Source organism: Erpetoichthys calabaricus, chromosome 16 (assembly GCF_900747795.2).
Source record: "Erpetoichthys calabaricus chromosome 16, fErpCal1.3, whole genome shotgun sequence".
NCBI lineage: Eukaryota > Metazoa > Chordata > Cladistia > Polypteriformes > Polypteridae > Erpetoichthys > Erpetoichthys calabaricus.
The window spans coordinates 57,970,098-57,985,427 of NC_041409.2; the positions used below are offsets into that span (position 1 = coordinate 57,970,098).

A 15,330-nucleotide genomic window follows, 5' to 3' on the forward strand; every position below is an offset into this window, starting at 1 on the left:
GCCTCATTCCAGATGATTAGGCCAGAGTAGGGGGGCCACTGGGAGCCTTTCTGCTACACCTATGAAATAAAGAAGGTGGCTGGTATGTTCTACATTACTTGTCAGGCCAGATACAACGTGGAAAGAAGGCGTAGTCAGACTTGAATCTCTTGGCCCGTTTGATGACTAATTAGAGAGCCCCATAATTTGGAGGCACAAGGCAGACTGGCTACTCCGATGGATCTTCAGCCAAGCAAATCTGCACAGCACTCCCAGAATGCTTAATGAACAATCTGGCCGTTTATTAACTTGGCTTAGACTGCCAAGGCAGAGCAGCTTTTTTTTTTTTCCTTTTTCTAAGAACAACCAATAAATTGCAACATGCTGGAATTATACACCTCACATTACGTCAGCAAGAAGAAGGGCTTTTCCGAATCATTCTTGTCAAGTACTAAATAACAACTTCAAAAGCTTTGTAGGATGGGAAATAAACAGCGGGTCACTACTGACTAAGACGCTATGTGGTATGAGATTTGTGCATGACACAACCCACGTAGGCTATTATTTAAAAGCAGAAATCTGTGCTGGCATAGCAGACGGTCCCATTTGTCACAAACAGCTAGCATCTGACACGAGTCTCTAATTACTGGTCTTCTCTTGCTCTCTGATGAAAAGGCACCAAGCGACTGGAATGCATTCTACCAGATGGCTCAGGAAGACACGCGATTCACAGCAACCTGAATTACCCCTTCGGTATGACCGTCCATTCCAACCACTTCTATTACACAGACTGGAGAAGGTACGTGTCCAACCTCGGCTCTCTGCAATCAAGGCTGGGCCCTTAGCAAAAATTGTGTAAATGAAATGACACAGTTGGTTCAGCTCTACAAAAATGACTAAGTGTGTTTATCGGAACTTAACATGCAGACAAAATATGTGCCGTTGTTATCTCCTTATAAGCCCTCCTCTCACCTTTCACAGAGATGGTGTGATAGCAGTCAGCAGAGAAGCCAGCCAGCTCACAGATGAGTATCTTCCTGATCAAAGATCTCACCTGTATGGGATCACAGTCGCCCTGCCACGCTGCTTTTACGGTAAGAGAACAAGCGCTGGGCTAAATGTGGGATTGGGCTTCTCTTTTTCTCGCTTGCTGTTCAAACTCACAAGCAGTCACATTGTATTGTAACTTAACTGGCACTCACCGCATGTGACAATTCTCAGTAAGGACTGGTTGATCACCCAAAAGCACAGTTTTACCTTTATGAACTCTGTGGACATCACCAAGTTTGTTTTAGGCTATGGTAAAAAATGACAGCTCCTTACTGGATGAAAGGGAATTTCTCTTCCACCGGTCAACAAAGCCAGTATCATTTCAGCCGATTAACGATTCCATACCCCCTACCCTCTGAAATAAATAAGGGTTCAAAGTAATCCCTGAGAAAATGCTGGCATAGCATTCACAAACCCACCTGATCCAGTTTTAAATACTGCACGATTATTAGCATTATTGCAATTATTTGTTTCAGCAGCAGACATCAACATCATTGCATGGCCTTCTTTGTATTCATTTGAACAATTTTATACATGCAGAAGGAATTCTGAACATAATCCAAATACAACACACACTGGAGATGGTGAAGCTGGCACCAGAGCCTGAATGAAGGCCCACATGGGCCCCACTTGCTCCAGTCTTGGCACACAGAGCACTTCTGGTCAGTCGGTCAGTCAGCTGCTGCTTCATGTCTACGTGCTCAACAGAAGAAAAAGAAAAAACAAACTGCCAACACTAGCGATTCTCTGATCCTCTCTCTTTGGTTTAACCACACATCTTAATTTATATACGTATCTTGTTTTTAACTTCTTTAAAGGGAGAAAGTGAGGCAGACGCTGGAGGACAGAAGCATGCACAGAGCTGAGTCTGCAGGAGCCAAGAAAGGGGGCCAGCGGACCGAAGAGGCCCCCACGGCATAAGCAGCACTGCAGACATCAGCAAAGACCAGCAGACCCAAGGGGGCGTCTAACGAGATACCAAGACACAAACGAACTTTTCAAACAACTTTTTTGTATTTTTTTTTTTAATATTTTGTAAATTACTTTTTTATACCTCATTTTACTACTGTATTTTTTTTTCCAAAAGACAAAAAGGCCCCCCCCCCCCCCCCCATGTAAAATACTGCGGGGCTGTGTCACCTGAAAACAGCAAGCAGAATCCACTCGAGTCGCTTGCACTGGAGCACAGGGAGAACATCGACACGAGCGGGCAGGGCAGACTGACAAACACCCTGTGGATGAACCGGGTTTCCTCAAAATTTCTTCCTGCTCTTTCCCAGTATTTTGTGTCAGAATATATTTATAACATTAAAGATGCAGTTCAGGGCTTGGAGTGGCACTTTCTTTCTTAACATGTCAAATTTTCTTAGCTTCTCATAATAAGCGGGCAGCACCCATATGCGCCCTGACTCTATGACACTAGTGCTGGCCTGCAGGTTTTTGGGTCAAGAACTGAACACACATACTGAATCTGGGAAGTCTTTTCATTTACAACAGCTACATTTATATAAAAGGGATTTACTGTATTTGATTGATTTGGTTATTTTAAGAGACAGCTTGACTGAGGTAGTACCGTAATACAAAGAAAGTGTGTAGCAACATTTACAAAAGCGAGCAGTCACAGTGCCCGCCTCGGCCTTCTTCCATGATGTCACGTTTTCCTAAAAGCTACTCGCCTTTCACACACACAAAACTCGACCACAAACACAAGTCTGGGCCTTGCAGTCCAACCTTCGGTGGTCTCATCTCTGGATGGGGTGGTTTCACTTTGCTTTGAAATCCAACACAAATGCGAACTGACGCTGAAGCTCACGTGACCTCTCAGTGATGAACTCTCTCATCGGTTCTGTCCCCCTGGTCACAGCCCTCGCCCTTACGCTTGAGGACTCTCCATGAAATGTCGATTGGATGAGTGATGTCCATTATGGGTTGAAAGAGTTCAGCCACAATCTTTAATTTCGGTGGTGTTCTCTTACCTTGATAAAAGTTTATAAATGGGAGACATCTGTGCTCAGAGTGGCAGGTTTCCAGCTTTATTCTTACAAGTCCCTTGTCACTTTAGAATGAGAGGATGGTCAAGTTAATATGTAGGAACGAACACACCAACATCCTCAAACACTATTTTCAAAAATCATCCACAGCTCCATGCAAATGATGACGATGTTCATCTTTCATGTTTGTGTGGAGTGTGAGGTGGAAGTGTTTGGTCCCACAAATGGAGTCTGGGCAGACTGCTAAAGCCACGTAACTCTATGTGGAGTTTACACGTCTACTCATCCGTTTGCAGGGTACCACGTCATACTCGTATCCCAAAGATGTCCGTGCCACTTTCTCTTGACCCTAAACTGCACTTCCAATCCACAGCTACTCCTGCAGGTCAGGCTCTGCTTCCCATGAAAATATAGATTTAGAAAATAGATTTTACAAAATAATGTAAAACGCCAAAGTTCCAGTCATGCTGAAAGTGGAACGACTTTAGCGCTTAATCGATATCCCTCTACGTCAACCTCAGTTTGTACCCATCGCCCCACCTTGGTAGAATCTGCACTTTAGGGTGTCAGAGTTGCAGCTTCATTCTGAAGTTAAATTGCATGAGGGTGGGAAGTTCTGGTGTTGGGCGCAGCGAGCACAGAGCACGGCGCTCTTAAGTCAGCGAGCTGGGGAGAGAAATGTAACGTTTCAGAATAGACACTTAAACTTGAAAGAGCGCATTGAATTCATCTGGTTGTTTGTGTTTTTGCGGACAGATTTGCCCCTTTTGCTTACAGCACTGTGCACTCAAAGGGTCCAACACCTCCCATTGCTGCTTTTATATCACATGTTGAGGGAAGGACAGGAAAGTTTGGTTTCCTCTCTTCCTGCAGCTTTCTTACCCTGACAGTGCCCCTCCTGAAACGGTGACCGGACTACGTCTTTAAATCATCCGCTCATTTGGTTAGTGTGACGTGTATCTGTAAGAAACACATTTGGTGCTCTCCTCTATCTAAATGCACAGCCGTAATCATAACTCTCAGATCAAGGCCAGCATAAATGCCCAAGCGCAGTGACCTCAGCAACAGTTCTGAGTTGGCACCCTCTGTCTAGGAAAACCCAAACAAATAAGAGGCCATGGGTGCTGCTGCATCAGCGTATCACCCAGGAGCCACAGCAGAACACCAAAACCCAATACTACCAAACAACTGGCATTTGGAGAAAAGCGGAAAATCCACCCTAATATGGCCGTCACACACACAGATGTCCTCCACTTGCATACCTCCTCCGTTAATAAAAACGCACCCACATGAACGTGACCCGCTTCATTACGGCCACCCTCACACAGACATAAAGATGTTAACTTAATTAGGAACAGAAATGGCCTCCTTAATTCTGTTTTTTTTTTTTTTTTTTTTAATTATTCTTGGATGGTCAACTGAACTTTCAAGTTGGCTTACATGTTTAAGCAGCAGCCTTCGTCATTTACAGGTTTAGTTAAAAAAAAAAAAAAAATAAAAAAAAAAATAAAGAGTTAACTGGACACCATGGAGGTTTGGGGAGTGTCTCTCAGTCAGGCAGTCACAGTACGAGAAGCAGATCTCGGCCACAGGAGTCTTTAGGTTGTCATCTGCCCACTTTACCAAGTCGGTGGTCAGTCTTGGGGTCGGCTATGATGGCTTGCACAGCCACGATGGCTTCGTTAATCTTGGTTTGTAAATCACGGAGTTCTTCGACGTGCAGTAGCCGCAGTATTTTTGCAGCCTCATTTAAGGTGGCATCTGTGAAAAATAAAGGAAAGGATAAAGACGCATTATACTCTGGAGATGAAAGATGGCTGACAAGACACACACCACACTCAAACCATGAACTGGGGACAGCACAACAGTCTACACTTCACTAAAGATACATTTAAAAATGTTATTAAAAGCTCTTCAGACTTGTGCAGATATAACACAAAGGGCTACCATGGGGGACGAAGGCCACTGCATGCTGCAAAGATGTGTAATGTTAACAAATCGGACTTTCTCCATGAACTCCAAGGGTGATTTAATTGTCAACAGATATATTTAGGGTGTCTGCACTGAAGTGAAATGTGTTAGTGAGCTGAACCGCTGCTCAGTCCGGGGGGCACAGCGTTACCACTTCTGGGCTGCAGCAGCAGTAAGGACTAAAAGATGACACTACAGTTTAAAACAACGTCAACCGGGCTCAGCTGTAGTGAGGGAGGCTCATTTTAGCAGCAGAACAGCTGCACTTCACAGCCAGGGTGACTGCTGAGGCCAGCAGGGGGCACCACCCTGTGGTCCGTGTATGGACCCCAATGCCCCAGTGCAGTGACGAGGACGCTGGGCTGCAAAATTGGTGCCAACCTTCAGATAAGACTGAGGTCCTGACTCTCTGCGCTCACAGCAGATCTCTGGACAGCCTTTGTAAACAGTGGGGTGTTTTCTGATGCCCTGGCTAAATTACCCACCATGGCCTGGCTTTCCCTCGTCCCTACCCCCCCCCCCCCCCCCAAATAGCTACGGTGTGACGAGCGCACTGGTGGACGCTGCACATTGGTGGTGATTGAAGTGGTTCCTCACTGTCAATGTAAAGCACTTTGTGTACGTTAGAAAGGCGCAAAATAAATATATCACTATTCATGCCAACCCATTGGCATTGTGATACACAAAGATGGCAGGAGTGTTACAACAACCATGGTCAGCAGTTGTACATTCATAAGGACATTAGCACTCTGTCTACATTTCTACTTTTCCATAGAGGAACTGGACAGGACTCCAGCTTTGAGGTACGCTGCATCCCGTTTGTATTTATACGACATCTCTTCAGACAGAAGTCCATTACTTGTTTGGTTTTTAAACCTGCCTTGTCATCAAACATTATTTGTCTTTAAAATGAAAATAAGAATTCAGCATCCAAACAAACACCCCAGCCGTGATCTCTAAATGTTTCACAATGAAGACCACTTTGCAAGGACACCACAGACAACCTGCAGTTGACAGCTGCCTCTCGGTACAAATTCCACGTGACAATCTCAGTTATTTTACTACAGGTGTTAATGTCAAAGTGCCAACATTTAAAGCTTTAAGAGTGGGGCATTTCTCACAGCCAAGAAGTCAGGCTGGCCGCACTGATGGGGCCAAGTGGAATGGAGAGAAATGACTCTGTTGAGGTGGGTTGTCCGGACGAATATGTGGCAGAGCAGTGAAGATCAGATGGATGGAGGGGAACTGCAAGTTTGAAGAAAAGGAGAGTGGGAGTGGATCTGCAGTTTACATTCTGGGGGGGTCTTCTGCTGCGTGGCAGTTGTTGTCAAGTTGTTCCATTCTGGCCCTAACAATGGTGGGGTTCAATCTGGAGCACAGAGTTTGGGCAGCAGCCTGACTTACATAAACACTCAAGTACATAAAGGACAGAGATACATGAGCAGACCCCTCAACTCACATTGACGCAGACAACGGTATGCTATTCAATACACATTACACAACAACAGCGGGGGTCCACTGGAGATAAACGTTAACGTGTGCAAAGCAAGCAGAAGTCATATGCAGACATCCAGGAACTCAAGGAGAGGTTTGGTATTATTGGAGTCAAAGTTGTTTGTTGACAACATGATGCATCACAGTGTACATTAATACACCACATGAAATTGTTGTAGCGTAAAACTTTTCATCCATCCATTATCCAACCCGCTATATCCTAATTACAGGGTCACAGGGGTCTGCTAGAGCCAATCCCAGCCAACACAGGGCGCAAGGCAGGAAAAAACCCTGGGCAGGGCGTGCAGACACACACACACCAAGCACACACACACACGGGACAATTAAGAATCGCCAATCCACCTAACCTGCAGGAGAGAACCTACACGGGGAGAACATGCAAACTCCACGCAGGGAGGACCCGAGAAGCGAACCCAGGTCTCCTTACTGCGAGGCAGCAGTGCTACCCACTTTGACACCGTACTGCCCTAGTATAAAACTTTTTTTTAATAAAATTGAGAATATATATATTTATTGCCTACTCTTGTGCTTTACAATGGAGGTGAAGGGTACCAGGGTCCAGATGAGAAAGCACAATAAAACTTACTGAATTTGTCCACTATTCAAACCAAGAATGTTGTCAAGTATTGACCGGAGATGCGAGATTGCACACATGCTGTAAAACAACATATCGATGAAATTTTAGCAAGTGAAAAAAAGCAAAATATAAACCATTATAGTGAGATTCAGCCATTTTAAAATTAGGCTGGTTGTTCAGCTTCCTCTCCGGTGCTCTCTCACCCCCAGGGCACAATTCCTGCAGCATACACTCTTCACTTTGAGCAGTCAGTGGTCTCCAAGCGCTGTAACTGACATTACTCATTGTTAATATGCCATTGTGAATTACTGCGCCTGTTGTGTTCACAACTAGACAATAACCAGTGGAAAAACGTCACACAATCACCGACAGCCTTTGTGCTTCTGTACATAAGAAGTTTTATACCAGGAACAAGGGGATGAAGGATGGAAGTTAATGTACAGCATACGAGGACTAAACTCTTTTAGAGACTGACACAATTCTAGTATTCAGTATTAAAATAGACAATCACTGAATACATTTAGTTTTAATCAGGTAAAATGCCTACTTAGTTCTCGTCACTTGATTGATTGCACGCGACACGTGAGCTCAACTCCTCTTTCAACAGCTGTCACTAAGCTAGTGAGGCACACGTGTGCACACAGATACGAACATCTTTGAAAAACAACAAAATACTTTTGAGTACCATGAATAAACTCCTCATGATTCAGTATGTGTGCCAGCATTAGGGGTATTCTGGGGGAAATGTCCAAACTCTACTAATGATGGCCACTGCGACAAACAAGAAACATATTCTTAAGAAAACAGTATCAAGAATCTGTGATAAAATGAAATTAGAAATAATAACTTGTCATCCCAAAGATGCCTCATAAATTCTGAAAACATATGTGATATACCAGATTATTTGATATACCAAATTAATCCCCAACGAGAAATTGTCTTTTCGCGTGACCTTTGGGGATCAGAGCACAGGGTCAGCCATTGTACAGCACCCCAGATCAATTTTCAGGTTAAAGGCCTTGCTGAAGGGCCCAATGGAGTAGAAGCCCTTCAAACCATAACAGAATTTCAACTGCCATCCTTCCAGATACCAGCACAGATCCTTGGTCTCAGAGCCACCACTCCGCCCTATCTGGTTCATGTAAAAGCTTTTGCCTTCATGTTTGGGTTCCTGGAACCTTCAGCCCCATTGTAAACTGCAAGAACAGGCGAAGTATTTCTAGAAATGTATTTAAAACCTCTTCACTTTACTTCTGTACACCATGACTGTGATGAAATAACTGACAAAAAAATATATATATGATCATATTCTTTAAGTAGTTCTGCGGTGGTCAACAGAATAGAAGACGACTCACAAATGCAGAGTTAAAATCTTGTGCAGAGTGTGGACTGAACAGGATACTGAAGCACAAGTGCGATTCGTCGAGTGTTTACTTAGTATGACATTCACCATACATGTTCATTAAAAGTTTAAACATTCCCAAGATGCCCAGATTCACGAGTTGGCCTAAAGTTACATAAGGCAGAGCGACAGGTGTTGGGTGGCGGCTGTAACTCTGACCTCCTCCAGCACCACATTAAACTGAAGTGAGCAGTCACTGTTCGTGGAGCACTTCTTTTCAAGTCAAGGTCCCAGTTCAGGGGCAGGGCACAACAGTGAAGAAAGGAAAACAAAATGGCAAGACGACAGCTGCCTTTGTAACACAGCGGTGCAGGAGCCCTCCTTGGCACAGAAAGGATATACAACACCAGAGGGATTACTGCGCTGACGAAACAAAACGCGAAGCAGCCGGCCCTGTCTGTGTGGGATGGGATGCAGCTGCCACCAAAGCTGGAGGGTGGGAGAAGGCCAAGTTACAGGGTCACACACAACGCGCATGTGAACCTTTGCTAATCGGTCCTCCAAATGACCTAGAAACAAATGAAATGCAGTGAAACTAGCAGGGAGTGCTCTCCATTTAATATAAAACAGGCAGACCGGACCATCAGCCCTTGTTGAAACTCACTGCCCACACACACACTTAGTGAGCACATCACGGGAGATCCACTGACTTCAGAGTTTTAGCAGTGTAAAGACTGCACTTTGCCTCTTACCTCCTGTATCAAAGCCAAGGATGTGAGTGTCCAGAGAGACCGGTAAACCCTTGGGAAGGAGGAAGAGGAGGAGGGAAAGAAAAAAAAATAGTGAGGTTAAAACCAAGTCTTGCATTTCTACTTCAGTTGACTACCTAAAATGAACAGAATTGGCAAAGACTTAAAAGCACAGAGGTCATTTGTAACAATGGACTTTAGATATTGCTAACATGGTAATAATTTTAAACTTTGCTGTGCAAACAGATACCACCACCCCACTCAGAATGACAGACTAAGGCCTACACATCTCTTTGCCACTCTGCTGTGTACCAACATAGGATGTGACAAATCAAACTAGTGAAGAGTATGGCAAAAAAGATTCACAATGGTCCTCTCAATGCTTCTACGGAGACAGCTAATGCTGCCAAAACAAACCAAATCAAAAGCTTGCAGGACCCCAGTTATCACGTTTGGACAAGGCAGAAGACAATTAGGTATGGAATGCTGAGGGCCTACAGATACAGATAGTCCAAACTGATGCAGATAAACACATGGCTGACATAATCGGTATTGGTAGACACTCACAACAACTGGCAATGCAAAATATAAATAAAATAAGACAGGGCCTCATTGGCAACACAATCTTCACAACCAAACCATTCTCGATGAAGAGGAGTAGAATCAAGGGTTTTTTTTTTGTCGACAACAACCATCTTTCAGAGCCACTAACTGGGAATGTATCATCCTGAACAAAGACAGCAAAGTTTGGTGAAACGTGTACCTCACGGGAACGCACCATGAAGCCCAACAGTATAGAAGAAGACCACAGTTAAGGCAGCAAACTGAACTCTTGCCAGACTCGCTTCTAAAGCCATCAATCGACATCATTCTTGACAATTTCCCACATGGCCACTATAAACTATCTTAAACACATAATGGCTTTTGATTTTTTTTTCAGGACTTCTAGAAGATGCAGAGAAAGTTCAGGAAAGAAAGCTGGAATAACCAACCAACCAACCATACCCAGAAAGGGAACTCCACTGACCCAACATACAAACACTGGCCATTCCACAAGAGTATCAGTTAATTACAGGCTTGGCACAGACACGGAACACGTAAAACTACGGACAGTCCTGAGAAGGAGTGGCGACGTAGCATATCCCTCATTTAGGTCACCTGATGGAGCCAGTTGTTTAAGATACTGAGCTCCTCTTTTAAAAGGCTGAAACTTCTACTTGTACATCATATTAGAGAAAAAAAAAAAAAAACATCAACAAATGATCTGCGTCTAGGCACCAGTATTACTAAAGCTGTGTGCCAATGGTTTTTAGTCGCCCCATCGCAGGCTCCTCTATGCCAAAGACATCTGTGTCAGCTCTCAAAAACATTAATAGAACTCCAGTTCCCACTTTACAGCCAGCAGGTGCCGCAGTTCTCCACTCACTGGAGGTTCAAACCAAGCACCATCACCAACTTAACAGGAATTTATTGACTACTTTCAGTTTCTAACAACAAGCATTACAACTATAATCAAGTCCATGCATCCTGAGACAGAAGCAACATGAAAACAACACCAAATGCGCTTTGAGTATTGAGAAAAGCGCTATATAAATGTAATGAATTATTAATTATTATTATTAAATGCCGAGGCAAAATGACTGACAAAACACACCATTAAAGTGCACTGCTGAATCCTGCATTTGGCCAATGAGAAACACGCAGACTAGCTGAGTATTTAATGAATAAGTAAGGCAGAAGGCTTCTGGGAGAAGCTGAGGACCATGTGTAGAAGCTAAAGAAGTGTTAAGCGAATCTCCCTACAGGCTTAGGAGTCTCTTGAATGTTTGTAGGCTCAAAACATGACTACTGAAGCGACTATCCTTCCTTGAAAATATGAGATGCCACTGCATTAAAATCAATTTGCAGAAAATAACAAAAATCACTCTAAAAGCTACTACTGACTAGAACGCTACATTTTAAAACCATCCCTCCTTACTTGTAAAATGAGGAGTAAAAGGAAGCTGCCAAACTAATTACATTTCTGGACACTAAAAGAATTTATTGGAACATTACACAAACCAAACTACTTTTTAATTGGCTTGATGCATATAGCACCATAGTATTTATCATGACAGGTCCAACATTAAAGAATGACAAGGGCCTCTGAACTTTTTAGAAGGTTGGCCTAGTTCAGTTATGCCTGAACGTCATGACGGAGTTAGGCCAACAGCAACAGAACTCGAGGATGGCTTCACTTCTCACCTCTTTTGATTGGCTTGCTTTTGAGATGGCTTCTTGCGTCAAACGTTCTTGTACCAGAATACGAATAGCCTGTACGGGAAGAAATGATACAATAAGATTTAGAGAATGAAGGAGCTGGCCCAAGGACATATCCAACATTACAAATACATAAAATAGAAAAATGGAATGGAGGCACAACGATCCAGTGAGGGCCAGTGCTTTTGGCTCACAGCCCCAGTTTTTATTCATGGACTATTTACTGGCAGGTTAACTAACCACCAGAACAAATGAATATCTGCAATATAAGAACCAGCTTCAGCTTCGTACCCAGTGCTGCCTGCAGACTTCACCGACTTACCAAAAATCCCATAATGCAACGCAGGGGCTCACAAAATGGATGGATTAAAAATAAAAATGTTGGTAGAATGCAAAACTTCACTTGAAGAAAATGTCACTTTCAACAAAGGAAGCCACCTGTGAAATTGAGACACCACCTGAGGAACATTTATGTGCACAACACCCATCACAGCTACACGGAGATTTTTAAGAAAGAATTCAAATCAAACCAAGCTTTCATTTCTTATAAACACCGAGTCATGCCATACAAATGTCACATCGTAAGGATTAATGTTCCAAAATACTGAAATATAAAAACAATTAACAAAACTGAAATTTAACAGAAAATCAACTCCTAGAATAAATTAACAGATATCTAAGTCTATCATACCCAGGAATGCAGTATGACATCCCAAGTCTCTTGTTGAAGGAACACGCTAAACACAATGTCATTAAAACAGCAAAGGTAAACCAGGACAGAGAAGATGTGACACACACCATGAGACAACTAGCAGTCTGTTTCAGGGAACATGTTCGAGCCATGAAGGACAAAGACCTTACAAAATCTACTGTAGAACAAACACTTCACTTCCCTTGATCACAAACACACAGATTTCTCCATTTGCGGTGTTTCACGGGGCTTCAAAGACACTTTTCATAAAGATCACAAGAATTTTAAGGCTCGTTCTCTGTCTGGCATCTTCTCTATTGACAGATTTTTCACACCTCCTTACACTTTTTTTTCCCCCCATTATAGAATAAAAGTAAGGTAAGTATCCAGTTAATTTCGATATATTTGACAAATCCTGGGTCACTGATACGAATCTGAAAAAAGGGACACCACACAAACAGTAGCACTGCTTTTACTCTGAGTGCGGCCAGTTTGCAAAACCGAGCAGAAAAGTGCATACGCAAGTAGGGCTTTCATGAGAATGTGCGTGGCTTTACAGCAAGTTTAGTTTTTATATATCGCACTGTGTGGAAACAGGCGTATGCAACATTTTTGTGCGTAAGCACTGTTTATACATGAGGCCCAAGGTCCTGAAAGCACAGGCTAACCCACTTGAGCTAAATAATAATTCATTACATTTATAAATGGAATTCCGCTTGCAACCTTCTGACTTCTAGATGTAACTGCACGGGTGTCAAATTAAACAGCATGCCCATTTCTTCTCTCTTGTTCTGCCATGTGACCCATCACTGCAATGTTTACTTCTTTTATGACTGACAGTCCATGTGTCCACATATGCAAGAGACTGACGTCCACTATCGTGCCATCTCTCTTAGCTCTATATTTCATATCATCTGTAAGATTCAAATAATCAAAACTCTATATTTAAAGAGTTGAAAATGAAAAGAAAGGTAAGTAAGTATGAGCAGTGAGTCTGCAGATAGTGTCTCAGTGATCACAGCTGAATTTAGGGATGAAAATGAATCATAAAAGCCAACAAAAGGAAAAACACAGATGGTAATGTGGTAAGAATTGAAATGTCAAAAGTACAAGAAGAAAGGGACAGGAATTATTTTAAAAATCACATCTCTACAGCAGTGGTTGCTGTATTGGCCAGATGCATAAAAAGGTATTGTTAGAAGAGGGGAAGAAAATTGGTGCAAAGAACCAGGTGACACTTTTTAAAATTATATACAGGGAGGTTTCTGGGTGAGTACAGATTAAAATACAACACTCTATGCCAAAAGAGGCAATTTGCCACATGCAAAGTCATAAGCACTCTTAATATTTCATTTCACCACTAGCAGATAATACTGAAGACGACAAGACAAACCATCCAAGTGAAACAGTCCCACATACAAATGGCACTCACCTTCAGCATTATAAGATAGTCATCATGGCGCTGAATTTGAAGAAGATTTGCCAAAGCAAGAACTCCAGCCTTGAAATCTGGATTATTGACTAAAAGTAGTAAAACACACATGTGTAAGTATATACATATACAGTAAATGATCTCATTGCTATTTGTTTAAATATGTATACAGAAAGCCAGTATCCATTTATTCTCGGTTGAGTACACAGTGCATCCCTAGACTCCCACCCCCCCACACAAATCATGGTCTTTAAGTGGCATCACACTCCGTGTGTAACTCTGACAAAGTCATCAAGCCTCTTTATGCTGGCACTTGCGCTAAACAACATTGGACCAAGTACTACACCAAAGGTATCCAACTATTACAACATCTGTGTTTCAGAGAAACATACCAGGACCTGAACTTCACTTCTGACATACTGACTAGTTCAGTTTGTGAGTCTGTATTAACCCTTTGCCAAGTGAATCATGCCCAGACATTTTTTTTGCTTTTTCCTCAATTACTGAAACTCCCATCAATTCTGAAACAAGACCTTGCAAAAGGTCCTTGAGAAACATTTGCATTAATCATAATCATGCAGCATACCTTAGAACAGGGATGCCCAATGCGTCGATTGTGATCGACCGGTAGATCACGTTGCTTTCAAAAATTTTTTTTTTTTTTAACCGTTAGTCTATCATATATCCTCCCACTTGCCATTTGCCACTTGATTGACACACTGGGCGGCCAGTCTGAGATCTCTTTTCTTCTAACACACTGGTCATCCCGCACGCATTATCAAGCGTGTGAGCTACTGCAAAACTCTGGCTGTGATCTTGTTAGCCTTCCAATTTATATCGACTAAAGTAGGGATTAAAAAAAAAAAAAAACTGTTTAGGGAGGGTATGGGCTGGCGGTGGAACTGGAAGAGGATTTTTTTTCTCACAATGTCACAATCAAAGTGCGTTTGTCTGATCTGTCAATCTATCATTGCTATTCCAAAGAAAGAAAATGTGGAAAGGCACTTTTGAACTGTTCATGAAAACTACGAAACTGACTACCTTCTGAAAAGCGATCTGAGAAAGAGAAAGGAGAGGGAACTAAAATCGCAGTTAATCGGACAGCCGTCATTTTTCACTTGGCTGAATTCAAAAGCTCAGTTAGTGCTTTCAAACGAAAAATGCAACATCTGTCCTCAAAGCTGCAGCGCCTTGATTTGGGGAACATCCAAAACCTCGCGTCAAAGCTGGAGACGCAATGGAAGGCGTGTGCGCAACTTGACAGCATACGCTACACAGAGCAGATTGAAAATTGTCTGTCAGACTTTGACAGACAGTCTCAAGACTCCACTTTACTTGAGCCAATCACTACATTTATGTGCTATCCATTTAGGGAAGATGTTGAGGGTGATTCGCCCGCATCAAAAATTGCAACACTGTTTCACCTAAAACGCCTCTACAGTGGAGGATGAGATTTTGACACTACAGGATGACATTCAGCTGAAGTCTGGGGCTCATGGACAGTTTTGGAACTTACAGAGGAAAAGTAGCCAAACATGAGGAAATGTGCTACCTCCTTGACTGCATTATGTGGCTGTACTTATTTATGCGAGTCAGCCTTTTCCCACATGAAGATTATCTATCCATCCATTATCCAACCCACTATATCCTAACTACAGGGTCATGGGGGTCTGCTGGAGCCAATCCCACCCAACACAGGGCGCAAGGCAGGAAACAAACCCAGGGCAGGGCGCCAGCCCACCGCAGGGGGGCACACACACACACCCCCCCACCC

At 43.0% G+C, this 15,330-nt stretch overlaps 2 protein-coding genes across 2 annotated transcripts in view; one reads left to right on the plus strand and one right to left on the minus strand.

Annotated features, from left to right (window-relative positions):
• The window catches only part of nid2a (nidogen 2a (osteonidogen)), a 100,976-nt gene extending 98,614 nt beyond the window's left edge, over positions 1 to 2,362 (plus strand). Inside the window, 3 exon segments of the mRNA XM_051919971.1 lie at positions 655 to 778; positions 961 to 1,073; positions 1,848 to 2,362. Coding sequence (XP_051775931.1) covers positions 655 to 778; positions 961 to 1,073; positions 1,848 to 1,858 — 248 coding nt within the window. The 3' untranslated portion in view covers positions 1,859 to 2,362.
• A 2,197-nt stretch (positions 2,363 to 4,559) lies between these two features.
• Positions 4,560 to 15,330, minus strand: part of rtraf (RNA transcription, translation and transport factor) — a 25,724-nt gene continuing 14,953 nt past the window's right edge. Inside the window, exons 5-8 of the mRNA XM_028821213.2 lie at positions 13,557 to 13,645; positions 11,419 to 11,487; positions 9,178 to 9,226; positions 4,560 to 4,781 (exon numbers count right to left, since the gene is read on the minus strand). Of these exons, the coding sequence (XP_028677046.1) occupies positions 4,627 to 4,781; positions 9,178 to 9,226; positions 11,419 to 11,487; positions 13,557 to 13,645 (362 nt within the window). The 3' untranslated portion in view covers positions 4,560 to 4,626. The remainder of the gene's footprint in view (positions 4,782 to 9,177; positions 9,227 to 11,418; positions 11,488 to 13,556; positions 13,646 to 15,330) is intronic.